At 55.5% G+C, this 27,660-nt stretch overlaps 1 protein-coding gene across 3 annotated transcripts in view; it reads right to left on the bottom strand.

The window, feature by feature from the left end:
- Positions 1 to 27,660, bottom strand: part of INTS3 (integrator complex subunit 3) — a 42,525-nt gene that overhangs the window by 10,288 nt on the left and 4,577 nt on the right. Inside the window, exons 3-21 of one of the 3 annotated variants that reach the window (XM_075176102.1) lie at positions 26,761 to 26,844; positions 21,452 to 21,565; positions 21,121 to 21,205; positions 19,445 to 19,511; positions 15,704 to 15,848; positions 14,619 to 14,748; positions 11,331 to 11,428; positions 10,402 to 10,593; positions 9,431 to 9,518; positions 8,811 to 8,890; positions 6,734 to 6,825; positions 6,025 to 6,131; positions 5,098 to 5,217; positions 3,550 to 3,679; positions 2,619 to 2,673; positions 1,569 to 1,672; positions 968 to 1,012; positions 376 to 495; positions 65 to 218 (exon numbers count right to left, since the gene is read on the bottom strand). In XM_075176102.1, the coding sequence (XP_075032203.1) occupies positions 65 to 218; positions 376 to 495; positions 968 to 1,012; positions 1,569 to 1,672; positions 2,619 to 2,673; positions 3,550 to 3,679; positions 5,098 to 5,217; positions 6,025 to 6,131; positions 6,734 to 6,825; positions 8,811 to 8,890; positions 9,431 to 9,518; positions 10,402 to 10,593; positions 11,331 to 11,428; positions 14,619 to 14,748; positions 15,704 to 15,848; positions 19,445 to 19,511; positions 21,121 to 21,205; positions 21,452 to 21,565; positions 26,761 to 26,844 (2,010 nt within the window). Of the gene's footprint in view, positions 1 to 64; positions 219 to 375; positions 496 to 967; positions 1,013 to 1,568; positions 1,673 to 2,618; positions 2,674 to 3,549; positions 3,680 to 5,097; positions 5,218 to 6,024; positions 6,132 to 6,733; positions 6,826 to 8,810; positions 8,891 to 9,430; positions 9,519 to 10,401; positions 10,594 to 11,330; positions 11,429 to 14,618; positions 14,749 to 15,703; positions 15,849 to 19,444; positions 19,512 to 21,120; positions 21,206 to 21,451; positions 21,566 to 22,769; positions 25,955 to 26,760; positions 26,845 to 27,660 lie in introns of those variants that run through there. The other 2 variants (XM_075176104.1, XM_075176103.1) reach the window with 2 other exon arrangements.

Genomic DNA, 27,660 nt, shown 5'->3' with positions numbered 1-27,660 from the left:
AGCCTGCCTGCAGGAAGGTGAGGGGATGCTCTGTGCATCTGAACTGGGGTTCCTGGTGCCTCACCTCTGTGTAAATGGAGGGGGTGAGGTAGCAGAGCAGCCGTACGTCGTCTTCCTGGCAGGCCTTCATGTCCATCATCAGACACGTGTGCAGGTCCCCCAGCTGCGTGGCCTGGGCGAAGGACTCGTAGAGGTTCATCTTCCCCGCTGCAGCTTTGCTAGAAGGAGACGTGCCCAGGTGAGAGAGGAGCCTGCCAGCCCCGCGCCGCAGCAAGGGCTGGGGCGGTGGTGGTGGTACGACAGCGAGCTCTCTCTTGGAGGCAGCGTGAGCCAAGTCGAAGCTTGGATGCTTCCCTGCAATCCCCATTGACCTACCTGGCTTTTAAATAGTACAGGAGGTGGTAGCCGATCTTGGGTTGCTTCTGATAGAGCTCTGACAGGAGATCCAGCAGCAGTGAGAAACCGCTATTATCCTCCTGCATCTGGCAGAGGTTCCTGGGGGAGCACAGGACAGGGAGACAGCCCTGTTACACGGGATACCATGCACGAGCTTCTCCGCTAACGACAAGGACCGGCAGCTTGCAGGGAAACCCAGCTCCTCGTAGCGGGTGGTACTGGCCGCTCACTCGCTGGACTGGACACAGGGGCCACCTCTCCCACCCCTGCTGCAGAGGACGGCGGGACGTGCAGCGACGAAGGGGTCAGGACCAGGCAAACCCCAGTTACCCAGGGATCCCAGGCTTCCACAAATGACCAAATGAGCTGTGATTTTCCTGTATTTTGTCTTTCTACTAAACAAAACGCAACACAGGCAGAACAATGCAATAACTCTTCTGATTCTGGGATCAGCCCTGGGGCAAGCAGGGGCGTGACAGAATTAGACCCCCAGGGTTCACCCATGGTGATGGTCAGGAAGCTAACAAGAAAGCCCTAGCTAGATTATTTGAAAATTTCAGAACAGACATACCTAAATATTAGGTAGAGAGGCTTCCCCACCGACTCCTCCAGAGACCTGCGGGATAAACGCAATAGTCAGAGCTCCATGTGCATCCACCCTCTGTGTTTCCCCAGCAATGGCAGGGAAAAAGCCCTGGATCTTGCTCGCTCTGGTCCTCGGGCCGTTAAGGGTTAGCCCTAGATAATGAGAAGACAGGAACGGTCCTGCTAACAGAACCCAACAGCTCTGACTCCGAGCCCCGTTCCAACAAAATGCCGGAGGAAGAGCGTACGGCGCTGGTTTGTGCGAGTACAGCAGGGACAGATGGAGCATTTGGGAGCCTGTGTGCCCTGGTCAGAAGCCACCAGAGCATCATAAAGTGAGCTCTGACACAAGGACCTGCAGCAGCAGGTTCTCCTCGCACTTGTGGGGAGGAGGAAGATGGTCTCTTTCCAGCCCTGGATATGACAACTGTTGACCAGCTCCACACCGACCGCTTGTGAACCCTGTATTGCTTCATAGGGGAAGCTGCTGGCTTCAGCACAGCCTTCTGAAAATGGTGAATGTTTTACTGGGAAAAGCCCAAGTCCCAGTGTGAAAGGATGAGACACAAAAAAAAAAAGATCCTTACTCCTCTGTGATTTCTTCTGGCAAAACCTCACCACGGAAGTGAGCCTTAAATAGCTCCTGGAGGCAGGATGCGAGCACTGATAACTGCTCTGAATCGAAGTCCTCCTGGTAAAGAGAAAGGAAGGAATGAGAGGAGAAAGCAGAAGCTCGAACCCTGCCTGCCCAGCACAGGTACAGCTGGAAGGGACGCAGCAGAGTCTCTGCTGCGGGGAACGGACCCCCAGCTGCTCAGGAGCTGTTTTGCTGCTATACTGCAGCACCAGGAGCTGGTCATCAGCAAGACAAGCCCCTAATTGATGTCCAGCTCTGAAGCACTTCACAATCACTGTGGTCCACTTATCCTCTAATGGCTAGTAATTCACTGAGCTCCGTTCTCCCTCTGCAAAGGGCTAACAGGGACTGCAGGCACTTGGCAACGAGGATTTAGACCCTGACAAGCCCTTTCCCCGTGTTCCCACAGAGGGGAGAAGCAGCTCTCATACGCTAAAAGGCCACTTGACTCTAAAGGGAGCTGATTAGAGGCAGGGGATGCAACCTCCCTTGAACGCTCAGCTCCTGGAAAACATCCGCAGCTCTTCTGCTGGGCAGGGCTTGCTGCAGCCTCTCCTGAGCACAGAGCCCAGGGCCAAAAGCAAGGGAGCGTCGCAGATGCACGGCACACGCAGAAGCCCCCAGAAGCTCTGCAGACGCTATAGGAGCCGCGCGGGGTCAAAATGTGAGCGCGCCTCACCCGGCGTCCCGTCTGACAGCAGCTACTGGGGACATTTAGGCGTAGGGTATAAGGAAACAGCATGGACGCAGCCATCTTCCCCTGCTAGACCCTCCCAGCAAGCAGCAGCTCGGGGCTGTGTTTAACGAGCACGGATAGAGCTGCACGGTGCCGTTTTGAACTCATTTAGGATTCAAGCGTCCTCAGGCTTCTGTGTCCCTCCTTCAGTCGCAGCTCTCGGGGCAGAGCCACGCAGGGTGGGAGCTGCCCAGCCCACGCCACGCCAGCTGCTCTGGTTTTACAGTTAGGCAGCAGCGCTGCTCCCCGGCTCTGTGCCGTTACCTCCAGGACTTGATCCACGATTTCCTGCATGACCTCACACTGAGCTTCCGTATCGCTGGAGCACAAAAACAAGAGGAAATCCAAGTTACATAGGAAGATACCGAGAGCAGGGGACAAGGGGGCTTTGTGCTGAGCTGGCTCTGCTCGGGAGCCCCCCCGGACCCCGAGCAGGGGAGGCTCTGGCTGGTGCCAGGCTCAGAAGCACACGCTGCAGAGATGCAGCCCCGGAAGAACGTGCTGCACTGCTGCAGCACCTACTTACAAAAGTGCCCGAGGTTGTCTGCAGCAAGACAAACAAATTAAATGACTAAAAGCATAAGATTAAATGCACTTAAAGCCATAAAGACATAAATTAGGTTAAATCAGTCTACTATGCCAAGGTCTGCAAAGCAAGAGCTTTTTTTAGCCTTCTTTAGATGGAGTTAATTCCAAGGTCACTGAAAATCAAGACTGGAGGTGGGGAAGTCCAGAGCACACGCAGACACAGGTACCTCTCTGTCCGCAGGGAACACGTCCCATACAGAGATGTACTGAAACCCTCAGGCAGCAATAGCCCCAAAGGCCTGCGCAGCCTCCCCTCGCCAATCCAACAGCAGAGAAGGACGAAACTCAGAGCCTTTTGCCTTCCTGTCCCTGATTCAGAGAAATGCTGTAGCCCCCAGCAAACTGCTGTTGTGTCCTGGTCTGAGCCTGCTCCAAGGACAAATTACAAGGCTCTTAACCCAGCACCTTTCCAAACCACCCGGACATTTCCTGCAGAAGCTGTGCAGGAGGACCTCTCCGTGTTAAAGGGAGACAAGCCACCAGATTGCATTAGCTCTGAGAGAAGGGCTCTGGAGCAAGCAGCACTGTACAACAGGACTAAAAGGTCTGGTGTGTCATTGCCCTGAAGAGATCAACGTGAAATGTAACACAACCAAACGATACCAACCTTCCCTTCTGCAGCTGCAGGACTTTATCCTTCAGTGACTCATCCAGCTGGTCCAGGAATGGCGTGATATCAACAGGCTCCTCCACAATGGTTTCTTTGATCGGATGAAACCTGAACTCCCTTTTCTTCCCTGCAACAAAGAAAGCAGCAGTGGAATAGTCTATTTTCCCAAGCAGCTACATCTAAGAAGTACCAGAGGCAATCTCTGTCCTAGCAGCAGGAGTTGTGCGGGGCTGCGGGGGCAGCTGCCATCCCAGGACAAGCAGCGTGCAGTCCAGCCTCAGATCTTGCCTTCACCCTTTAGAGACGTGTCCAGGTGACAGGGAGCAGGGTGGGATGGGATCCAAACGCAGTGGGTGTCCAGAATTGTGGTTCCCGTTCAGTCCAGTTTCCAAACCCGATGCTTTGCCTGTCCTTCAACATGCTCAACAACCGTAGCTAGCTCGCAAGCCTTTCTCCACCCGCGGCGCAAACGCTTGCGTTCAGGACTCTGGGACTGAGATACCCCAAGTGCTTTTCCACACCCTCATCCTCCAGGCTCATTCCAGGCCACAAAAATGAACGGCAGCAGAGTCCAGAAGCGCCAGGGCCAAGGCAGAAACGCTCAGAAAGAAGCTGCCACTGAGGGACGGGAGAAGGTGGCTGATCCCCTTTGCAAAAATCCTCTCTGCACATGGCTTTCGAGCCTGTGTCCCTCTCAGGGGCCCCAAGCAGCTGGCAGGGCTCGATGGGACTATTGAAGACAATGCTACAAGCACAGTGTCACATCCTCCCCCATCCTGGGCCCGTGGCCCCTCCCCGCCACAGGGGTAGCCCTCCAGCACGGCAGGAAGCCCACAAGAGTCCTACCACCAAGGCCAGGAACAGCTTGAGACGCCTGTAGCTCCGGAGAGCGAGCAGAGGGGATTCTGGCCTTGTGCAGGCTTGTCAGCCCCATGGCTTCGAGAGGGAGGGAGCGTAATGAAAACCGTGTGGCTGAGCAATTAGAAGCCTGAGCCTCATTAGCAGCTGCCTGAGAACAGAGACACCCTGTTCCCAAACAAACCATCCGGCACAGCATCTGCCACAGGGATTCCCAACCATGCAGCACAGCGGGGCTTGAGACTAGTCAGACATCTAGAGAGGACACATGGGTGGAGAAAGCGCTACGTTCAAAGGGTCTAAGCTGTAGGGAATAACCAGGCAAGGAGACGAAGCCCAACAGCCTTCCCCTTTGAGCACAGATCTGTATCAGATCTGCCGAGTCTGGCTGTCAGGGGCTGGGAAGCAGCAGGGCATCGGCCTCAGCACCCTCTCTTGCAGAAGGAAAACCTGGATCTCAAGAAGGAGGTCTGCCTGGAGTGCAGCAATTCCCGCTGCTCGTGGGAAAGGGGCTTTGAGGGAACTGTGCTTACAGCCGGTTGTCTGGGGATCCTCCATCACGAAGGGAAGGTGCCCGCGAGACCGCGGGGAAACACCGTCCGGCGCAGAGGCAAACGGCAGCTATTCACACTGCGGCGACGCAGGAGCACTCGAGAGCATTGGCGCCCAGCTGACTGCACCCCTCACCTTTGCTGTTCAAGTCTTCTTCATCGTCACTGAATGCGGCCTCGGCGTTGTCATAGCAACTGTCATCCTTTTCTGACATATGATTGTCCATCTCCATGGAAACGGGTTCCTCAATTTTGACTGCAAGAATGTATGCAAAGGGGTCAGAGCAGAAAGCGAGGTTACGATGGCTCCTCGCACAGCCGAGGGGCAGGGCAGGCTCTGCCTGCGAGTCACCTCTACTGATAAACAGGCTCCAGCAAGGAGATACAAGTGCTTTGAAAAGGGAAGAAAGAATCTGGGCAAGTGACGGACCCTGGAAAACTCAAGCTGGGGAAGGGAACTCCCAGCGACTCCATTTAACCATCCCTACCCGTGGCAGGATGGGGTCATTCTCCACCTAAGTGCCCAGCAGCCTTCGTGCTTCATCCCTCACCCAGGCCAACAGCAGAGCCCGTGTCCCGGAGCAGAGCAACAGCTTTGCCAGCTCTGCGAGGCTGAGAAGCTTGGGGCAGCAGGGTTTGTTGGTGAGGTGGGTCCCTTCAGCCAGAGCAGCTGATGCAACAGGAAAGAGACAGGGTTACAGGCACAGTCCTTCAGCAGATCTGGCAAAGCAGCAGCGCTCTCCTGTTAAATACAGGTTAGAAATGGTTGCTCTTTGTTTAACCTAATTATGTTAATCCATTAGCCTACAGAGAAGAAAGGCTAAGTAACCCCTATGGAGCAGAGAGAGAAATGGGTAGTGCGCAGCTTTAGTGTACAGCAGGGCTGAGATGAAGGGAGACCACAACCATCCATAAACACGAGCACCCAGAGCCCTCCTCTCCCTGGAGTCCCAGTCCGACCCCCTGAACGGCTGCTATGGCTGCAGGAGAGCCGGGGAAAGCCCCGTCTCGGGGAAGGCAGCACCTGCCGCAGCCTCCCTCCTCCACCCGCCCCGCTCCCTACCTTCGATGGGGGGCGAGGGCGAACTGCAGAACTCCGGGAATTTCTCCCTCAACATGGCACGGAGCTCTTTGTCCAGCTTGGGGTTGTCGAAGAGAGGGGCCAGATGTCTGTGTTGGGGGGTAGGAAGAGAAAGGGATGAGAAAAAGCCGGGATGCGGTGCCCTGCTGCTTAGCTTCACCGTGCAGGACATGCAGGGCGATCTCCGCCCTTACGTCAGGGCTTTGGTTTGCGTTACGGACCACAGGCTACGAGGTCCCCCCTTCCTTCCTGCAGCTCAGCTGGGGTTCCCTCACTTTGCCACCAATGGGACCTGTGCCACCAGAAGGCACGTGGGAAGGGGAGAAGAGGTCTTACCTCCTGGGAGGGGAACTTGGCTGATGCAGGAGGTGCCTGCCGGCTGGAGGACCACGAGCAAGGCTGCTCCATTCAGCTCGGGGACCAGAAAGGGCTGGGGACGTTTCTATTCATCTGAAGCGGAGTGGCTATAGCTTTCTTAACCCACCCATTCCCTTGCTTCAAGGAACAGCTCTCAGGACAAGCCTCAGCACCATAAAGACGCAACTATGGCTTCTTCCATGGTTCATAGTCAATAAAAATGCCCTCCGCAGCTCTTACAGAGCCTGGAGGTCGTTTTGACTAGGCTGGTGACACCCAGGAAAACTGGTGCACAGCAGTTGTACAAATGTAGTAACATCGGTGGCTGTCTTACGCAAGGACTCGCTTCTCCACAATGTGGGTGAGAGAGTTGAACACGCCTTGCCGGACGTGAGCCTCCAGTGGGGGATAGAAGTTGGGAATGATCTGAAAACAGGAGAACGACCACGTTAGTGCCATGAACGCTTCTGCCTACCCTTGGGCCTGTGTCAGCCAGCAGGACACAGCCAGGACTAGCTAAGGCCATCATCGGTCAGCTTCTTGGGTCACCCTTGACTCAGGCACCACATCCCAGCTGCTCTTGACCAAGAGGGGCAGCAGGAGGGCTCTCCGAGCGCAGCACCTCAGGGACGGTGGATGGAAGGGGGACCAGCCCACGCCTCTGGCTTTTCTACCCCAGGCGGCCAGCCGGTGCATCTCCCAGGGATGAGAAAAACACACAGACGTTGCCTCGCGAGGTGTGAGAAGCTCTGGGGCTTGCCAGGACCATGCTCCAAGCAGCAGCGACCACTGCAGGAGTGGGGGGAATACGAGAAGGGTACCCTAAAAACATTCAGCTCCGTCGACACGCGGTCCCTTGCTTCTGGAGGGAGCAAGAGGACTCCTCCCTGAAATCTGGGTCATCCCGGGAACCTTCCACCTAGTTCCTCTGCCAGAAGCCAGCAGCTGCTTTTGGACTCGGGGACGGGAGCACACAGAGTGTGCTGGGCGTGAGGGAGGAGAGTGATGCAAGTCGCAGCTCCTCCAGCGCTCGTGCCACGGAAAGACCCCGCTTCCAAGAAACACCATCGGCCCTCCCCGGGACCAAATTACTGGAACCGGCAACTGTTGGCACTGCTTCCCCCAGGAGCAGCTCTGCTCCCGGCCCAAGGAGGGCTGTCCTTTGAAAGGGAGGTGACGGGTCTGACTCGTCCCCTGCTGCAGTGAGATTCTGTTTGCCCGCAGGGAATGACACTGGGCCAAGCATTTCATTAGGTGCTAAAGGGAACAATTCAGAAGCCTTTTTCCTACTAATGCTCACCATTCCGGAAGGATTTATTTGCAGAGTTGGGAAGTCTTACGTGTGTTCCCACAGTGGCATTCCCATTAATGAATGACACATGGGCCCGATGCTCCCACCTCCAGGAACGTCCTGGATTTATCAAGAGGCGGCGAGGACTCACCAAAGCCTCTGGTGGCTGGTTTTAAGAGGCGAATAATTTGGCTGAGCGTCTGCAGCAGTGTGCCTGACTGTGCTCTTGGCAGATCAGCAAGGGGAAAATCCCTCCTTAATTTAGCATAGGTAAGGGGAGGTTAAAAGGGCTGCCAGCAGATACTGAGCTACTCTGCAGGCTATTTCGCAATCAGGAGGCTCAGGGCAGAACAGACCAGATGATGCACTGAGGAATGTGGAAAAAAAATGAAGGGGGAACAGCTTTTTTGGTTTGTTTTGTTTTGTGTTTTTTTGGCTCTGAAGAATGGGCAGTGAGATGACACTATTTTGTTTTTCCAGTATCACTGGCTCTAGGGATTCATGAAATTCCCTTCCTGCGGGATGGAGAGGCAACAGGCCTTTGCCCCGAAACTCTCTGGGGACTGAAGACATCTGCCTTGCCTGAGCCTGCGTTACCGTTCCTGCCCTTTGGGACCAGTCAGCACGGAGCAAGGGGCGGCGTGCAGGGAGCGGGCTGCGCCGCTCACCACTTGACTGCTCCCAGCTTCTGTTTTGGCAGAGGAAAAGCACTGACCTACACCAAGGTGCTGCTGCACCAGCGATGGGAGGGCTCAGAGGAGAGCACAGCTGAAGGACCCGGCTGCAATCCCTACGGGAGCACCTCCCGGCCAGCGCGCTTCCACTCCTCTGCACCACAGACAAGCGTACGAGGCTAAAACCAGCCCCCGAGGCTGACACAGCGACCAGCTCTCTTCGGAGCGCGACCTCTGCGCAGCCGGCTGGTGTAAGCAGATGAGATTGCGGCTGTTTCTCTCTACACTGTCCTCCGTTGACACTCCCGAGGAGTCTCTCTGTCCCACTGGTGGCAGAGGGACTGCGCAGACCCCAGCGGTTGCTTTCACAGCCTTCATCACTCAACCCCGTCACGCAACTCATTTGGCAAGCCAGGTAATTCCCTGACGAGCGAGGGGCAGCTCACCCGGCACATGAAATCCAGCAGCGTGGCAGTGATGGCAGGGTGAGGCTTCATGGAGTGATGCATCACCAGAATGGCAGGCTCTGGAAGGAGAGAGCAGGGAGCCCCGTGCTCAGAGCCCCAGACATGCCCATACCCCCTGTCCCCCCCATTCCTGCAGACCCAGCCTTCTGCCCCTGGGGCGCAGAGGGAACCCCCTTCTTTTGGCTTGTACACACCCTTCCCTCATCCAGCTCCTAAATAACACTTAGGCTTCAAACAACGGCCAGAACCAACTTCCCCGCAGGCAGGAGCTCCCAGCAACGCCCCTGGCTGTGTCAGTCCTGGCTGATGTGCCCTGAGCCCTGGGACAGCGCTGCAGTCAGGCAGCCCGCCTGCCCCCAGGGAGGGACGCTCCTCCGCTCAAGGAGGACGCTTGCTGCTACCACGGATGGGAAAGTGGCTCCATCAGAGCAGCTCTCCTGCAAGGCAGCAAGCCCCAGGAGTTCAGGGCAGGGGAGGGAACTGATGCCCTTTGTTGGGCTTTTCCCCATCAGATCCCCCGACCTCTACCCGCTCTGGAAGGCATTAACCCCTTCTTGGACCCTTGCCCATTCAGAGGAAGACTCCCCGTAGCGGAGTACCTATATTCATGATGCTGTCCTTCTCGGGGTTGAAGAAGAGCCAGTCATAGAATAGGGCCAGTTTGGCATTTGAAGCAGCAACGTTGGACTAGAGAAGAAAAAAAAAAATGCAAATTGTCTGATGAATACAGTGCTGGGCCCCTGTCCCCTCTGCACGCCCGACGCGCCGGGCCCTGCTGCGAGGCAGCGGCTGGCGACGTTCTTCCCACCAGCAGGAAGGGCAGAGCTGGCGAAACCCCCCCGGGTACCCGCTGCTGCTGCGCAGGAGTGAGTTTTCAGAGAGGGTGGGAAATTCTTGAGCAAACCTGCCTGCTTCGAAAGCAGCTCCGGCCAGGGCAGCATGCAGGGCGGCAGGGGCCAAGGCAGCCCAAAAACTGGGAGATACAAGCCACGTGCTCTGCAAAGCACAGCCCGGCTACAACCCTGAATCGCGTATAATTGGGCCCCGCACATCCCTTGGCCTTATCTGCTATAGGTTCATGGGCACAGCCGTTTCCTCGGCCGTTTCTGCTCTGTTTGGCAAGTGCTGCAGACTGCGGTCCCGGGTGGGCCACGGGACGACAGGCCGAGCGGAGAGAGTGGAAGCCAACAAGGCTATAACGAGGCATCTCGTTGCCCGCGCTCTCACACCCCACTGGGACAGGAGAAGCCCCACGCCTTGTAGACGGGCAATAAACAAAGCAGAAACAAAGGACATGACAAGGTGAAAGTGAGAAGGTGAGGTTTATGCTGGGAAAGCAGATCCCAAAGGATCCAACGTGCAGCCGAGCCAAGAGTAAAATCCAGAGCACAGAACAGAAGATGACGTCCTAACCGCTGCTCTGCAACTCTCTCCTTCAGCCCAGCCAGCAAATACCTAACCCCAACCTCCCCGGCCGCTTCCAGCATCAGCAGGTTACCCCTTTCCCTGCAAGGGAAGAGATCCCAAGCAATTACGTGACTCGCTTTCAGGTTTGGCCCTCGCAACTCACCGTGCAGGTGGTGAGCAGCCACCCAATGATGGCCCAGCGTGGGAGGATGTCGGAGCTGAGCACCTCGTTGGAGGGGTGGACCACGCCACAGATGTAGCGTATGAGGTCGCAGCGCAGCGACTGGCTGTCTGGGGTGGACAGGTACTGCCGCTGAAACCAGTCCTGGTACCGCTTTTGCTGGCCGAACCGGACCTGAAGGGAAAGGGAAAGATGTTTTGCTCAAGGCTCGGGGAAAGGCTGCTAGAACCACGGTCTGCCATCCTCTAAGCTGCCTCTTTCGGCAAACTCTGCTTCACACCCTGCTCCCCATCAGCCCCGTGCTGGCAGCGTCTTCAGAGAGACCGAGGAAGCAAAAAGGCCATTGTGCAGCGTTCTCATGCAGGGTCTGCCTCCGGCTGAGCAGACGGGACCACACGCCCCGCGCGTGCGGCACAGCACAGCCCCCGCGAGCAGCCTCAGCCAGCGAGCGGCCGGGCCGGAGGCAAAGCCAGGGAGAAGCGAGCTCTGCCTGGTGTGCGAACACAGATAAGAGTTAACCCCGGTGCTGTCGCTGCGCAGCTCCTGGCCTCTCTTGAATACGGCTGCTGTTGTCGGAGCTGCGATAACCCACCGCATCGCGGCCGTTCAGTGAAAGCGCTTGCCTTGGAAAGCGGCCAGCCAGGAGCAATGTTCCCCTGCAAAGCTGTTTTGTGCCTTTTAATGAATACCAGGGATGTCTCAGGCCCATCTACATCAGCTCCTGCTGGGCAGCCTCTCCTCCTCCTGTCGCCATTAGATGCCAGAAGCAACAAATACTGGCACCAGTAAAGCTCTGCCCTCCCTCCCCGTGCCCAGCGCCAGCGTGGGAACGGGACTGGTGCACCGGGCAGGGACGAGTGCCCTCCTCCCCCGCGCTGGCACAGGACCCCCGGCGAGCAGGAGGGAATTACCCGTGAGGTCATGAAGAGCAGCTTGGTTTCCATGTCGGGAGTGAGGCGACACGCCAGGAATTTGCGAGAAGTCCTCGACTGGAGGAGCTGCAGGACACCTGGGGAGAGACAGAGAGGTGGGTCTGCGCTCGCACGGCCCCTCGGACGGCGCGGCACGAGCAGGATCCGGGCAGGGATCTACCAACATCCGCTGCAAGCTCAATTCAGAGCATTAAGCTCTGTTTTCCCAAGGCTACAGGCAGTGGAAAGGGATCAAGATTTTGGCTGGAAAAGGTCTCCTAAAACATCTGGAGCAAACTTTTGTCAGAGATCACTAATGAGGACGCCAGGAAAGAGAGCCTGGAGAAAGGGAGAGAGGATGTGCAGCAGGGCAGGGACAAGATCTGGAGGAGAAATGAGAAAGTCCAGACGCCAAGTCCCAAGCCGTAACCAAAAGAGCACGTTCCCCATCTCCCACCCCTCGGTCCGAGCACCAAAAAGCAGGGCTGGCATAGAGATTGCCCATCCTGGGCTGTGCCAGCACCTAAGTCCAATTCCTCCCCTGGGCTAAAGGTACCCAGATGTGACAACGAAGATCAGACCTAACAGAAAAGCGCGTGTAGAGAAGGGAGGATGGGAAGGAGAAGGGGAGGCTGCAAAAGCCGCTCTCGTTCCCAGACAGCTGCAAGAGGAGGAATTTATGACCTGAGCGGCGAGGCTTTGCTGCCGCTTGACAAGACCTGAAGGATTTACAGGGCAGCCAGCTCTGACGCAGACAGGCAGGCGCCAGGGACGCTGCGCGCACGAGGTGTGCTCCGCTCTCTCGCCGTTTGGAAGTCGTCCTTCCGCCGCGCAGCCGGAGGGTCACACCTGGGGGACGGCTGGAGGAGGGAAGCTTCACAGCAGAAGGAAGAGATGCCAGCTCCTGCGGAGCTCAGAGAAAGGGTGGAGCGAGCTGCACATCAGGGGAAGAGAGCCACAAAAGCACCTTGCTTGTGAAGAGCTCCCAGCTGCGCAGAGGGAGGGATGGCTCCTGCGCCCGGAGCCACCCTCTGCTGCAGTTTTCCCTCGCGTTCGGTGCTGCTGAGCTCTGGCCCTGGTCGCCGGAGCGTGAAGCTCAGCAAGACTGAGTCAGATCGGAGGTTACAGAGCGATGCAAACCCGAGAGCACATGGACTGGCAGCTGCTAGAGATAACAGCCACCTTGCAGAGCAATTATTACAGGCTCTCAACAGCAGGCAAGAGGGCAAAGCAGTCTTATGACCAACTGTAGGGGAAATTATTTTGGAGAGGGGACCTTCCAGGCTCCACACAAGCAAGTACGAATGAGGGCAGCCCTGGACAGATCAGCTTCTGCTCCGAGTCCTCCCATCCGGCCCCCAGAGCCAACTGTGGGACGGGGAGGAGGGACAAACCCCGACCGGGCTCCTGTGCACTGCCAGACACAGCCCACCGCTCCCTGCCGCCCCGAGGGCTGCCCAGCTGCCTGCCCTGGGGACGCACGTGAACTCTGCCTGCGCCGGTGCTTTGCAGCTGAAACGGCAAGGAGAAACACGCTCGTGTGTGCGTGCACTTACTCAGGCGTCGTCTCACCTCTACAAACCATTGGGCAACACCACGGGCCAGTGGTTGTGGTGTCAAACAGAAGAAAAAGGGAACCAAAGGAGAAAGGGCAAAAACCACATTTGTCAGAAGAGAATGAGTCAGGAGCACTGACATTAGCCCCAATTTAGGTATCATTTTGCTGGGTCATTTGCTAAAACTTTTAGCAAACCAGGAAATAACCCTGACCAGCCGACTCTACCGGTGTAGGAAGCAAGCGAAGCTAGAGGGACACTTGTTAGGTGCCCCAGGACACTCCAAGAATGGACACGAAAGCTCAGCACTCAGCTGGGAAGATCCAGACAGAGCTAAGAAACGCTTCTAATGAACACACAGCTGCAGGAAGAGGCAGGACTGAGCCCTGGAAATGGGAAATATGAGCCTTCCTTAGGCGTAGGGCTAAGACTCCTCTGCCTCCACAAGCCCCACAGGCTAACTGATAAACCGGAGGGGGAAACTGGGTCCCTGCAGCCCTTCAGCTGGAAAGTCTCAGCAGAGACCAGCAATGACAGGAGACAGGTTCTGGAGATGGAGAAGCCAGAGATCACAGAGCTTAAGGAGCATTTAATCAAATGATGTGCTGCGAGCTTCCCTGAGCATAATCTGAGATCTTTAAAGTGACATTAACACGGCCCTTGAGAGGAGAACAGGCACTGGGGGCGGGGGGAGAACACTTTAAAGCCCCATTTCCAAAGACTCACTAGAATTGCTGCAGACAGATAATGATGTGACAGCCCCTAGAGAAGTGAATAATTTATACCAATAAAAATTATAAATATAACATGCTCTCCATCATGTCTATTTTGACCCAGACTGTGCAGAGAGCTCCACGGCTGAGTGTTCGGCACACCAAGCGTGCAAGACTACTGGGAGAAATAAAATCCCATTTAGAAAGTGTCAGTTGCTGCATCTTCTGGACTTGTTGCTTTAGAGCTACGGAGCTTCATCAGGCTCTTTTCCGGAGAGTCTGAAGGACTCAGACACTTTATATCTTTGGGCTCCAACTTCACCTCATCTTAATTAAAAAAAAGCAACAAACTACAATTATGGAAGTGTTAAGCCCAGAACAAGCAATACAATTTAACGACCCTCGTCGTGGCCCAGCCACATTCTCATGATCTGTCATTACAGCTGCCTGAAGTATCTGTTTTTCAGGATGGTTTAAAGCCCAGATGCCTACGAGGCCTCTGCAGCATTTAAAAAAATGGCAAAAGCTGCCAAGCACCGGAGCTGACCATGGCAGACTGGTCCAGGTCCTGCTTCTTATTCCTAAGCTCCTCGCAGCCAGCAGAAAGCTGCTTTTGGAGGTATCTTCTAGTTAGGGATGAGAAGCAGCCACATGGGCCTTGACGGCGGTGGGATCACAGGGTGTAATTATAGCTCTCTCTGCACGCTCTCCTCTAAGAGAGCATCTGGAAGGAACCCACACCCCCAACGTGTTTTGCTTTAGTAGGGCTGTAACAGAGCCTGCCCGCTCTAGCACGGTCCTGAGGCTTGGGCCAGCTGGGCCGTGCAGAGTGAAAAACAGCTGCTGTGGAGGATTTTTCCTCCAACTCTCCCTGGAATGGGCTGACAGTCATGGCAGCCTTGCCACAAGGGCATGCGAAGGCAGGAGGGGGTTGCCCGTGGCTAGCGGGGCGCCGGCGGAGGCTCTCCCAGGCAGGGCAGGATGGAGCTGGCCGCCCCTTCGGCCCCGGCCCTGCCTACCTGTGAACTGCGCGCTGAGGACCTGCGGGTTGTGGATGATGTCCTTCCAGAGCTGCTCAAACTCGGGTATCCTTGCAACGTTTTGCAGCAGCCGCACAAGGTCCCGGCCGATCATGAAGCAGTCCATGAACTAGGGAAAGGAGAGGAAAAATCTCATTTACTGTTTACCTGCTCCTGAGCAGGGGGAAGGGAGAAGGCACTGGGTGGCAGGAGGAGGGGAAGGGAGGAACAGTCAGTCCTTCAACCTTACCGCCGGCTCCAGATGATTCACTCTTTGCACAATATCTACACTCCTGCCCCTGGCAGCCTGCCCCTCTTTTGAAGCTAGCAGGTTCTGAGAGGCAGGGTGACAGGCGGGAAGGTCAGCAGCTATTTTAAAATGTTCTCTCTCTTGTAAAGCAAACAATTGGCCCATAAATCTGACATTTTCTCTCCAGGACTGCAGCCAGTCTCTGAAGCTAGGACTTGACACTTGGTCCTTCCCGCCCAGCAAGAAGGAAGGGGAGAGCGGGCAGTACTCAGACCAGGGAGCTGCAGAACCATCACGTCCTGCAGGGCTAGGACGCCAAACGCAAGGATTTCTGCCTACACCTAGCTTTGGTGGCTCCTCCTGCATGATATGGACCAAAAAGTGGCCTGGAGCTGGCTATCGCGTTCTCTCTAAGCTTGCGAAGACACTGGCTGCCTCCCTAAGGGAGGAACTGGTGTTCTTGCAGCTACAGTAAGCCACAAGCACCGAGGTGCCACAGCAGCAGAAAGAGAACGGTTTCAACCCTTCTGCCCTGAATAAAAGAGACTGAAATGAGGCAGCTCCAACAAAAGAGCTGCTCTCACCCTCTCTGCAGCCTGGAGCCTGACGGCATAGCTGGTGTGAACGGGTTCACAAGCCATTCACAGCCCGCACTGAGAATGAGCCACACACCACAGCCTGCACGGTGCAAGCTGGGGGGTGACTGGGGAACCAGCACGTCTCACACCTCCAGCTGCACGAGGAACAGGGGCGACGCCACCGCACGCAGACACAGACTCCCCAGAGAGGCAGGTCTCTTTCCCCAGCCATCCCCCGAGTCCCCTGATTTGCTCACCCGTTCACGGAGGAGGGAGATGCAGAAATCCACCTCCTTTTGACGAAGAACCTGGAGCTGAGACGTGCCATGATGGTCCACGATGAGCCGTAGGTACGTGTACACCGCCATGGCTATCAAGAGGCTGCTTTTCAGTACCCACTCTCTGTAAAGGAATTAAAAAAACCAGAAACGCCTTCAGCCACTTCCATGAGGGAACCACAGCCAGAAGTGACATAAACGTGGAGGCCAGGACAGAGGAAACTGAGGCACAAAGGAAACAGCAAGGGCAGGGACTCCAGCCTATTGTGCCAGCCCAGAGAATGTCCATGCATGGACCATTCCCTGCTCCGTACTGGGTGCTTGCTATGCTTTGGTCCACCTCTTCCTCCCCCAGGACGGTCCCATCAGAGTCTACTGTGCGGTGCTCGCACCCCAAGCTCTCTGGCAGGGTGGCAGACGTGCTCAGGCGAAGCGCTGGGTGGACTTCCAGGGCCACAGAGATGTTCACTGCCACAACAATCTAAGGTATTTGCAACTGCAAGCAATAAAGTGCTCAGGAGCGAGTGGAGGGAGCAGCTGCCCCACGAATAGATTTGACCTCGACGCTAACACCAACCACCACAGGAGCCTCTTTATTGGTCTCCATAGCCGGAACAGCACCGAGCAAGAGACAACGCACCAGGACAAGCTACAAGGACCTTCCCGTACGATCAGGCCCCAAATGCTCTCACGCACACCCCTGCAAGAGGTGTTTTCGTGCTCCCCTGCTGCCAGTCTGCCAGTGCCAAGTGGATTAGTCCAGCAAAATCGGCGGCATCCGGAGCAGCAGGTCACACAGGGCAGCTGTCAGTGAGATTCGGCAGCTCTCGAGCCCCGCGCTGGGCTAGGAGGCAGCTCCCGCGGCACTGGGGGCAGAGGAGCTGCCCCTGCCTCGGCTTGACCAGGCAACGGTGCCTGGGGCAGAAGGAAAAGAGCAGGCGTGACTGCTGGGGAGCTGGAAGCACCAAATGGCAAGGACTGGGGAAAACCAGATATGCTTACGATCAAATACTAGGGAGATTTGTGAGAGGGCAGATCCAGCTGCGCAGAGGGGGTCTGCGATGGGAGCGACATCGCAGCCCCATCGCGGGCACAGCAGGAATCTGTCCTACCTCGGGGAAGGACAGGGACAAGCCGCGCTCGGCTCAGCGCAGGGGCTCTGCGCCCAGGACTGGCTTTCTGCAAGCAGATTTATTTCTCAGCCAAGCAGCTTCGCGTCCTGAGCGCAGGCAGGTGCTTCAGCCCCGCTCCCTGGGAGCGGCAGAGCCCACCGGCAAAGCGTTTCCACATCGGCTGCTCCGTCGCTGTCTCCCGCCTGTGCCGCCCTGCCTGCTCCGTGCGGCAGCGCCCCGTCTGCTGGGTGTGCCGCGTTCTCAACCTCCCTTATCTAAGCGCAACAATAAATATTCTCGGTCCATAAAAAGGACCTCGTCAGCTTGGTTATTTGCACTGGATGCCAAGAACGGGCCAGGCCGGCTCGGTGCCTCCAGCGTGATTGATCACCCGCAGCATCCCCTGGCTCAGCGAGCTGTAAATCAGAAGCCCCGTGGAAGTGCCACCGCTGCGTGCAGCAGCTGTAACGCCACGGCCACCTGAAGAGACACCGGCCCAGCGGCAAATGAGGCAGTTGCCCTAAATCACCGGGGGGGGGAACCTGGGAAGACGTGACAAGTGTTTGTTTTCCCAGGTTTTTCTCCCTGCATCTAGCTGGATGCTAGGAGCAGGTTAATTAGTCGGCTGGGCGGGCTGGCCTGGCGGCACACGGCACTGAGCGGAGGTTATGTTAGGGAGGATGTGGGAGTAATTAAGTCCGGGATCCCGGGGGGTGGCAGGTCAGCATCTCCCCTTTTTCCCAGCGAGGGCTGTGCAGAAAATAAAAATGCTGTCAAAGGGGGGTAAAAGCCACCCACAGCCACAGGATTCATCGATCCAACAGGCAGAGAAAATGAAAACACTCGGAGGAAGCATCGCACTCGTGCCGCCATTAGCAGCAAGAAGCTAAATTAACAGCCTGCTTTCGAGAGGTAGCGGGCTTGCCTCTTCTCCGAGACAGGCAGTGCTTGAGAAGCAGCTTTGCTGTAACTGTTTTTAATTAAACCAAGCACTCAACACTCTGAATGTGGCATCAGATCTTCACATGCGTGGCTTTAATTAAAGCTCTGGTGTTCCCCTAATCAAAGCACGTAAATCCCAGCAAAGAGCTGCAGGTTCTCCCTTGGGTTCACTTCCAATCCTCAGCTCTCCTCGTGCTCAGACAGTTTCTGTGCTGCTACAGTACGTATCATTGACACTCCAGCAATACCTTCAACGGGGCCCGAGCCTTTTCCTCTCACATCTGCTCCTCTGACAAACTCCTCTCCTCAAGTGACAAAGCTCAGCTGTTATTTAGTGCAGGGGGCTTTCTCCTGCAGATCCACAGCCAGATGTGGCTTTGGATCACCACTGAGAAGCTGCTATTTCTCCCACAGTCCAGCTGTTTGCAGTTATTTGTTTGCAAGACAAGAGCTGCAACGTGTTTTGGCGAGATGAGGAGTGCTTCCGAGATGCTCCAAGGCGTGGGGTGGCAGCGGTGAGTAGCACCAGCACATGGGAAGACCACATCAAGAGCTGGTAGGGGCTTAAATACAGTTGGGAACAGAAGAGTTGAGCTTAGCAGAAAGGCAGCCGAGGCAATACTGCGAAGAACCGAAGGTCAGCCAAGCCCAGAAGATCTCAGAGGGTCTCTCCCTCCCGTGCATGGTGGGGCACTAGATGGCACTCGCAGCAGCACTCACCCGCGCAGCTATTCCCGGAATAAAAATCACTGGGGCTGTTAGCTGCGGCCAAATAAATGCTTTAACAACTTGATTGTTAACCGCAGCAATAAGCGATTTTAGGAGAATCGCTGCTATTATAGACAGCGCTCGGTGAAAAGCTATAGGCTATTTAAAAATAATGACTTTGCCCAGCCAAAGGCTGCAGCTCGGAATCCTGCTTATCATCAATTAGCGGCTGCTTTGCCAACAAAGGACAATGCTGAGCCCATAGGACAATACTTCCCAGATGGCCTGTCCACAACAAATTAAAGTTGCAGCCCTGATGAAGCAGGAGCTGTTTAAACACAGGAAGCTTTTTGGGCAATTAACTCTGTCCTACTCCTCCAAAAGGAACACCTCCCCCGCAGCTCGGGAAACTCAGGAAGAAAATATTCCTGGGATGCTGCTCCTGAGCCACGCGTGCTCCTCGGCCACACGAGGCGATGCCACCCCGCTGCCCAGAGCCGGGGCTGACCGGGTGCCGCGTCTTAGGGAATAGCCGTGTCCTCGCACACGGCGCGGGGAGAGGCCTCAGTCTGTGCAGACCATCTCATTCGACATGACACGCAGCCCCTCTCCAAACCCCGCAGAGGAGGTTTGCTAATGGAGGGACTTCAGGACACTCTCCCACACACAACCTGCAGCAAGAGGGCTCCAAGAGCTAGAAATTCATGCCACGGCTCGAAAATATGCTTGGTAACACAGTAAGGGAATGCAGAGGTCTTTTGCGCAGGAAACCCCATCAACACACTCCCACAGAGGCTGTCACCGCAAACACACCGCCCCGAAATCTGCCGCTCTTGCACCGAGCAGGACAACCACCCTCGTAGCGGGCAGACGAGGAGCGCTCTCCCTCGCTTCGTGCCTGGCCGCTGCTCTCTTCAGACTGCACCAGCCTTCGCCAGCGCCTCCCGACCAGCCGTACCTTTGCTCAGTCAGTATCTCCAGGACGTTCTCGGCCAGCCAGATATTCTTCGCTGTCACATCCCCACCTGAAAGCGAAAGACAACAGGGAAGAGAAAAGCCAGTCAGATGAACGGGTGCGGTTCTGTTGCCAGACTCAACTGAACCACCGACCGCTTCGATCCCCGCATCCCCAGTAAGGCAAAGCTAAACAAGGAGTTTGCTCCCTGTCTGGAGCACACACTCCTGCCTGGTCCCGCTCTGCCTGCCACACGTTCTTGGCTGTTCCTAGATATAGCACGTGTCTAGGTATAAGTGCCTTTCTGTAAGGGGATCAAGGGGGTCTTTGCTGCAACAGTATTCTTGCAAAAGAACCGTGATAATATGGAGTCAGTAATTATCCTTCTGGAAAGCAAAGGAGAAGCCAGAAAGCGATGAGATTCAGTAGCTGGAGAAGAGAAAAACATTTGCAGCTGCTGAACCTACAAAGGAGAAACAGCATCTGCAAAGAATGCCCAAACTCTCAAATAAAGGCCAGGTGTCAAAGAGGCGTCTCACGCCCTCAGCACGAAGCCTTTGGCTGACATCGCTGGGAGCAGAGCGGGACTCCTGCTTGCAGGGGCACGGAAAACGCCTAAAGCAGGCAAGCCAAAACAATGGGATCATAACAATTAAGGCATCGTAAAAGCGGTGAGAAGTGAGACAGCGGCGTCCTTCCAGAACAGAAGGGGCCCTGAATGGGGAGGTGCAACCGAAGGGAAACAAGGGATGCCTTCACCAGTGGTTTTTAAAATGTTCTGTGTTTAAACTGTGACAACAGGGCCAGGGCAGGTTGGCTCGCACTCAGGACTCTGTCCCCTCCCTCCCCATTCTTCCTCCCGTGAAGAGCAGACACGGCAATTTCCAATCCAGGCTGCCCAGCCCCGTGTCACAGGCGCACACAATAAAAACACAATGTCAGGTTTTACGGTGGGACATTAATTCCTCCTCCGTGGACGTCAGCGGCCGGCACCAGCACGGAGTAGAGAACACGGAAGAGGCACCGTTCCTGTGAATCCGGAAAGGCGTGTGCATGTGTGCACGGCTGCGGGGTGCTTACACCGCGGGCTGGGGGGGAACACGCTACAGGCTACCGTGCGGCCAGCTCCCTGGAGGAGCTACTGACTTCACCTGGGGTGAAGCAGCCTCCTGCGTCTCTGATGAGTTACAGAGGAGCCACACGCACGGCTCTTGCCATCCAGAGGTCAGAGCAGGGACTAAGGATGATCCTGGCGCTCCTGCGCAGTGCTACAGGGCGAAATCTGGCAGCAACAGGAACCAATACACTTCCTGGCTGTTAGAGCATTTGCCAGAACCTCCTGGCTCTCTCTGTGATTCACCCCTTGTAGAGACTGTTGGGAGCAACAGACTCTTGAAGGCTTATCCTCTGCTCCATCCTCCCTGGAGAGATTTCCTCACCAGACAGGTTGGGGCAGGCTTGGTGCCTGCCAGTGAGCCCTGCTCCTGCCTGACAGCTGGGTACAGAGACGCTCGGGAAGCCTGTCCGGACGCGGCTGCACGGCAGCAGGGGCTCTGGCTCTGAGGCCAAGCGTGGCACGCCATGAGTCAGCCCTGGTACGGCACCGGCAGCGGCCAGCCTGCGGGCACGAGCAGGGGGGATGCAGGCAGCGGTCACCTCGCTCCTGCGACACAACTCACCTGCAATCTGCTTCATGAAGGTCATGCAGACGCCATCCGCACCGAGCACCCCGCTCTTCACCAGCTCCCGCAGCAACCACACCAGCTGGGCAGAGGGAGAGATCAGTGCAGCTTTTGCCACGGACCCCCGCCACCTCTCCCCAACATCGTGGCTGCCTCGGCTGGCAAATGCCACCACGTCTCCCTTCCAAAGGCGAGTCCTTAACATGGAGCAAAGGAGCTCCATCGGTGCCGACTGCCCCCTAAGCCCTCCACACTCCAACGCCCTCTGCTCATCCCCTGCCTGCTTGGTGTGAAAGGAGCGATTCTGGGGAGAAGACCTTCTCCTCACCTGGGTCCGACAGGTGTCCTGCAGCTTCAAGTACTTCTCCATGAGAATATGGTTGATCTTATTGAGAACGATGTTCATGCCATCTCGGCTCACCAGTGCCAAGTCCCGGTAGCACTGCAGCAGAGGAGAAGAGCGGGAGATGGTCAGGTGAAGGACCATAACGGAAAACATGCAATGGTTTTATCAAACCTGACCAGATAACAGCAAATAAACGAATCTCGGGGAAAGAACATCAAGGCAGGAACACACCCATGGGGTGACCTGAATCGGCATCCCAGGGCCAGGCAGGGAGAGCCATTAATCCTCTGAGGCGTTATAAATCGACCGCTGGATTCACTGGATTTAGCCCCAGGAGCCAAAGGTTTCTCACTCCTGAACACTGTCGGGTGTCCCTGTCCCCTCGTCCCAGCCTCCCCTGCACCCTGCCACAGCTCTGGAGAGACCAACACTAGAGAGGAAAGACAGGATCCTTCCTTCAGGAAGGATCAGTTAATAAACAGTCACATCCAGATCGTTTAAGCGCCCCCCCCCCGCCCCACTGCTCTAATCTCCCTGGCACCAGTGACGACTGGAACCGCACTGAAGACCCCCGCAGGACTTGGGGGCACTCCGATGTGATGCTGCTTCAATACCACAGGAGCTCCACGGAGACGCAGGAGCGGAGGCGGATCGTCCCCATGCCACGCGCTCCTGCTCACACAAGATTTCCGAGGTCAGGCAGAGCTGAATTTGGAGACCGTCCAGCTCAGAACCATGCTACCACGTTGGCTGGTTTTGGGTTAGAAATCCAGACATCCTGCCCGCGGTCCGAACTGGCAGATTTGGTGGGGCTGTGCTGCGGGAAGAGGGAACTATCGTAGGGAAAGGAAGGACTTTCTCCTCTCTCGTCTGCCACCAGCAGCCAGACAACATGCTGGCCAGAGAGCAAAGGTGCTGGTGCTCCCTTCCCCTCTGGACAGGACAGCAGGGGGTGGAGGGTGATTAGGAAGTAATTTGCTAAGTGGTTCTGCATGAATGTTAATTTGTGCCAGTAAATGTCATGATATTCCAGAGAGCAGGGGTCTGGGCTCTGCATCCTCCTTTAGAGAGTTAATGAGGCCTCAAAAGATCTCTTTGATAAGACTCCCTGTGCTCAGGCTTTCTCCCTCCCTTTTTCATATAGCACTGTGTAAAAGAAATATATATATATAAAAAAATCCCAAACAAAAAAACAGAATTCAAGAGGTGTAGACTCTTCGGGGCCTTTAATTGCTTTTGAAATGCTAAATGAATGCCCACAAAGCAGAGCCAGACTCAAAGTCTCCACACAGACGACTACCTGGCCAGGAACGCACAACATCTCCCTCCGCTGCATCAGCTTTGAAAAAGAAACACATACATCACCCCGAGGGGAAAACGCAGGGGACAGAGCTGGTCCAGGACACAGCCGGCCGGGGAGCACGCGCGATGCCAGTTCCCCTGTGGTCTGCCCGGACTTAGACGGAGCTTTTACGTCGTTTGGAAGATGCCTGTGTTGTCAGGTCCCTACCCTGCCTGGATCCCACCTCCGGTGCTTGATGACAGGATTACGACCACCCATCGCTCCTGGCACTTCCCTCTCACAGGCAGGTGCATTTCTGCACCCTTCGGAGATGAACATTTCTCATCTCGGTAGCTTTTCTTGGTGGTAGCTTCTGTGTTCAAAGAATTCATGCTTTTCTGGGTGAAACATCTAGGCTTTGGTTTTCTGCTGGATGTGTGTGAGGTGCAGCGTCCACATCTGCATTTAAAGCCACCAAGAGGTCCTGTGATACGGCCCTGACAGCGTGGATCAGCTCCCGACCGGCTGGGCTGATTCTGGCAGCATCCTCAGAAGGGCTGGAACAAACAGCTAGAAGAGACACTCCAAGGGATTTACTTCTGGTTGACTATTTAAGTCCCAGGAGGAAGGACACCATAATCCTATTACCTAGGGAAGTTTGGCAGCTCTTCACCCTGCTTACTGCACACTTCCTCAAATCCCATAAGCAAACACTGCAGAAAACCAGAACTCGAACCGCACCTACGACGTTGCTGATCCTTGGCCCAAAGTACAACTGCCCAGAGGAGAACAAGTCCCATTTTATCAGGGTCACGGCAGTATGGCATGTCACCGACCAGTTGCTTAGACAGGTCAGACTGGACCCCCGCCTGACAGCCTCCGGCACAAGGATGGTAGCAATAACTCCAAGGAAGGTGCTTGGAGAACATCTTCAGGGCTCCAGCAGCTAGGGGGTGGGGAGAGAACCTGAATTTCTTGATTATTGCCAAGGCTGCAAACAAGCCATCGTCTCCTCCCCGCTCTCGGCAGATTGGAGCCGCCACTCGCACAGGCCATTTAATTAACAGGAAGGAACAAATGATAAATGTTCGCTTGAAATGAGGGGAGAAGAAACAAAAAAAGAAAACAGGCATCGAGTGGAGGAGAGAGGCCCCCTCCCACCCAGCACCGGGGCAGAAGAGGCACCCGGCGGACAGATGCCAGAGGAGATGTCAGGGAAGCGCTGCGCTCATCTGCGGGGAGGGCTCCGTGCACTCTGATCCCGGAGCGGAGTGTTAATTAAAGTGCGAGGTGCCAGGCGGAGGAGGGAGATCTGACAGATCACTTGCTGTCACTTTGATATTTGAAGGCGGTCAAGTGTCCCTCCTCACAGCTGGACAAGTTTAGCACAGCTAATCTCTCCTGGCTGGAGCGTCAAGGCAACAAAGGGGGAGGAGGAGACCTGCGTGCTTCAGCCGATCCTCCGCCGCGGCGAGGGCTGTGCCACCATTTCTTTAATCGATCAGCGAGAGGACGGGGCAGCTCGGGCCCCATCCCAAAAAGGAAGGGAGATGCGTTTTAAACAGCCTCTCCGGGAGGAGGGGGGGTACCTCCACCTCCCCTCCACGCACCAGCAGATGCGGGGGGGACAGCGAGGCCACGGTGCGAGACAAGACGGATCCGGACGCCAGGGTCATCCACTGAAGAAACAGAAGACGACCAAGCAGATGGCGTGAGATGCCTCTGCGAGCGTGCTGGGACTGGAGCACACACTGCACCCCCTGCTCGGCTTCTAGGGCAACAAGCGCTAAAACACCCTTGAATGCAAACATGGCCAGCTACAATATCAATTTTTTTTTTTTTTTGGCAAAACAACAGGTCCCAGGAGTATGGTGAAGCCTCATGGGGTACGCTTGATTCAGAGCAGTACCACTTTCACATCAACCTCGCTAGGTTCGACGCTCCCTGACACAACGCTCCCGTGCCGCCACCTGAGGTTGCGAATCTTCACCCGTGACCAGATGTGGGAATGGTTACGGCAGACGACGGGCGCTGGCCGCGCTGAGCGTCCCGGACCTGTGGGCCTCTCGCTGGAGGAGGAGCGGAGCTCTGCCCTCTGCGTGAGAATGAGCTCTCTCAAGAGTCTTGCAAGATGCCTTATCAGTCAGGCACGTGTTAACCCCTCTTCATAGGCAGGGAGCAAAGGCAAGGAGTAACTCCCCCCAAAGCCTGGTAGAAAATCACTGACCGGCTTCCCGTCCTTGCTGTCTGGATCCAGGGCAGGTGGCAGCAACAGATGACATCAGAGCCCAGCAGATTGGCAGATCCAATTACTCCCCAAGAAAAGTAACGTGCTCCGAACAACAGATCTGACAAGAGCAGGACCAGCCACCTCTAATTAACGTGGCCACGAAGAGCAAAGCATGCCCCCAGCCTGCCATCTCGGAGAGACGGCGTCGGTGCCTGCCAGCAGCTCGGTCGCAATGGAGACGGACCGCTCACCCCCCCGCTCCCCTTTTCCAGAGCGGAACGTGCCAGGCAGGGCATTTTGTTCGATGCGGAGGAGGTTCACCCTTTGGGAGACCATCCTGTAGAGCGCTGCTAGTCAGCAACTAGAAATACTCTTTGGCTCCTGCAGTGTCTTGGAGACAAGGATGTGTTCTGCGGTGCTCCGAGCCTCAGCTGGATTCAGCCTCTCCAGGTTTACAAGTCTTGGGCTCAGCGCACGAGGCAGAATCAGGCCAGAGCCTAAGGACAGCAGGGCTGGGGACTCTGCGGTCGGGGTTTGGGAAGCCTTAAGCCAACAAGGAGACAGAGCAAAACGCAGCCATCTAACCGAAGAGAAATCTGACTCGCACCAGCACTGTAAGCAGTCAGGCCTAAAGACTCCCAGGAGAAGCTTTTGTGTGTTTTGCTTTCAAGAGGTGATTTCTGGGGAATGGAGCTGTACCTTCGCCGACAAGGACCGTCCCATCTAGCAATGCCAAGGCAGCTATGAGTTCCGGGAGCTAACGCGGATCTATGGCTTTGGTGGAGAGAGCTCTGCCCTCACAGCAGTGATTAAATCAAGAGAGAATATTGCATGAGTCACCTTCGGTCCAGCGCAGCGCCAGGATTTACAGAGCGTCCCTAACGGCACGCCACTCAGCCACGCTCGCGGCAGACCCTGCCGACTTCAAGAGTCCACTTCAACCCTTCAAACTCTGTGCAACACCTGTTCACTGAAACGCATCCGAACAAGGACCCCCGGGTCTCACTCACCACGCACGGCCCTTCCAACAGCGCTTTTATTTTTCCTCGTAGCTGCCACAAATAGGTCTGGTTTCTATAACAAAACATTTTCATTTTCAACTCCCTCCCCGAGCGCCCCCAGTTTGTAGCAACAGCGCCAAATCCACATCCAAGACGTTTAGAATACAAAACATTCATCTTCCTGTAGGTGAGCAACTACAATTTTAAAATCACAGTTTACAGTGTCGTTAAAAACAGTTATTTAAAAATTAAACCCGGTCTGTGAAATTAATAGAAGTGGACTGCTAAAAAGCAATTTTCTCTAGGAATTGAACATGTTCCTCCTCTAGAGTCTGGGTGATTATTTCTGCAGGCATCTACATCTGGCTTCCAGCACACAAATCCGTTCTGGGCCTCCAAAGACAAGGCAGAAACCGGGAAAGGCCTTGCAGTTTCTTGAAGAATCAGTACTCGCCTCCCACAGCGAAAAACAATTAATTCTAGGGCTGGAAAGAACGCAGCTGAGCTCCCTTCCCTGGTGGCAGTATCTGCATTCCCCTGAGCAGCAGCTGCTGCAGCCCCTGTGCCACGTGGACGCAACAAAACCAGGAACGGTCCAAGCAAAGTCATTGCCCTGCTACAATAAACACTGCTCAGCGCTGAGGGTTCCATCCAGGCGCCTTCCGACGCCTGCACGAGACCCAAAACTTCCACTGCTCTGAATCTCTGGCTGCCTGGAAAGCAAAATCTCTCGTGGACAAAGCTCCTGCACTCACCGATGGGCGCAGGCGTGCCTTACCTTCTGTGCCTGAGCAGGTTCGGTCAAGACCAGAGTGAAAAGACCCAGGCAGATCTCCTCATGCTGGGGGGTTCCTTTACATATCTGAGAGAGAAAAAATGCAAGTGCCATGGGTGAGCAGGTGAGATGGGATGTTAGAGGAGGGTCTGTAAAGCAACAGAAGGAGGAAACCCCTCTCAAGCCCACCAAATGGGTGGTCCACAGAGCACCCAGCAGCCCACGCGCAATTCAAAGCGGGATCACAAGGGAATACAGAAAACATGCAGGGTCTCCCTAACATTTGTACCCCTTGCGAAGTTAATGCTGGTGCAAACCTCTCAGTACCCAGAGCTTTCCAGTGGTTTTAGTCGGACCACTTCAGGATATCTCGTTACTGAGGGGCAACAAACCCCCAGACAAGAAGAGCAGCAGATCCCTGAGCCCTGTCCTGCGGCTGGGGACCTGCCCAGGCTCTTCTTACGGACTTTTCTACAACCTGTTCATCCAAGTGGGAAAGCATTTCATGAGCTTCAGAGCCCTGAAACCCAGCCTGGGTTGCCGACCTTTTCCCATTAAGGGAAGGCAACTCTGTACACTGAGTCCAACAGCCCAAGGTGTTCTGGGGAGGAAAAAATGCAATCAGCATGTCTGAGAGCCCATTAACCTGTCACACGACGGTTTTCCTTATACGGTAACATCTGCAGCTTGCTGGCAAGTATTTTAAGACTATGCAGAGTTAGAAATAAATGCTCCATCCCTCAAAAGAAAGGCTGAACCTGCCCTTTCCAGTGGTCTGGCTGTTTGGAGGCCAGGAAAAAGCTGATCCGAGCAGTGCAGGAGTACAAAAATACACAAGAAACGCAAACACCAGCAGCACACGCACAGCAACAGACTCCTGCGTGCGTGCACACGTACAGAACA

Source organism: Calonectris borealis, chromosome 29 (genome assembly GCF_964195595.1).
Source record: "Calonectris borealis chromosome 29, bCalBor7.hap1.2, whole genome shotgun sequence".
In the NCBI taxonomy this organism is placed as follows: Eukaryota; Metazoa; Chordata; class Aves; order Procellariiformes; family Procellariidae; genus Calonectris; species Calonectris borealis.
Note: the sequence above shows the minus strand (reverse complement) of the source record. Positions and strands in the feature narration are given on the sequence as shown.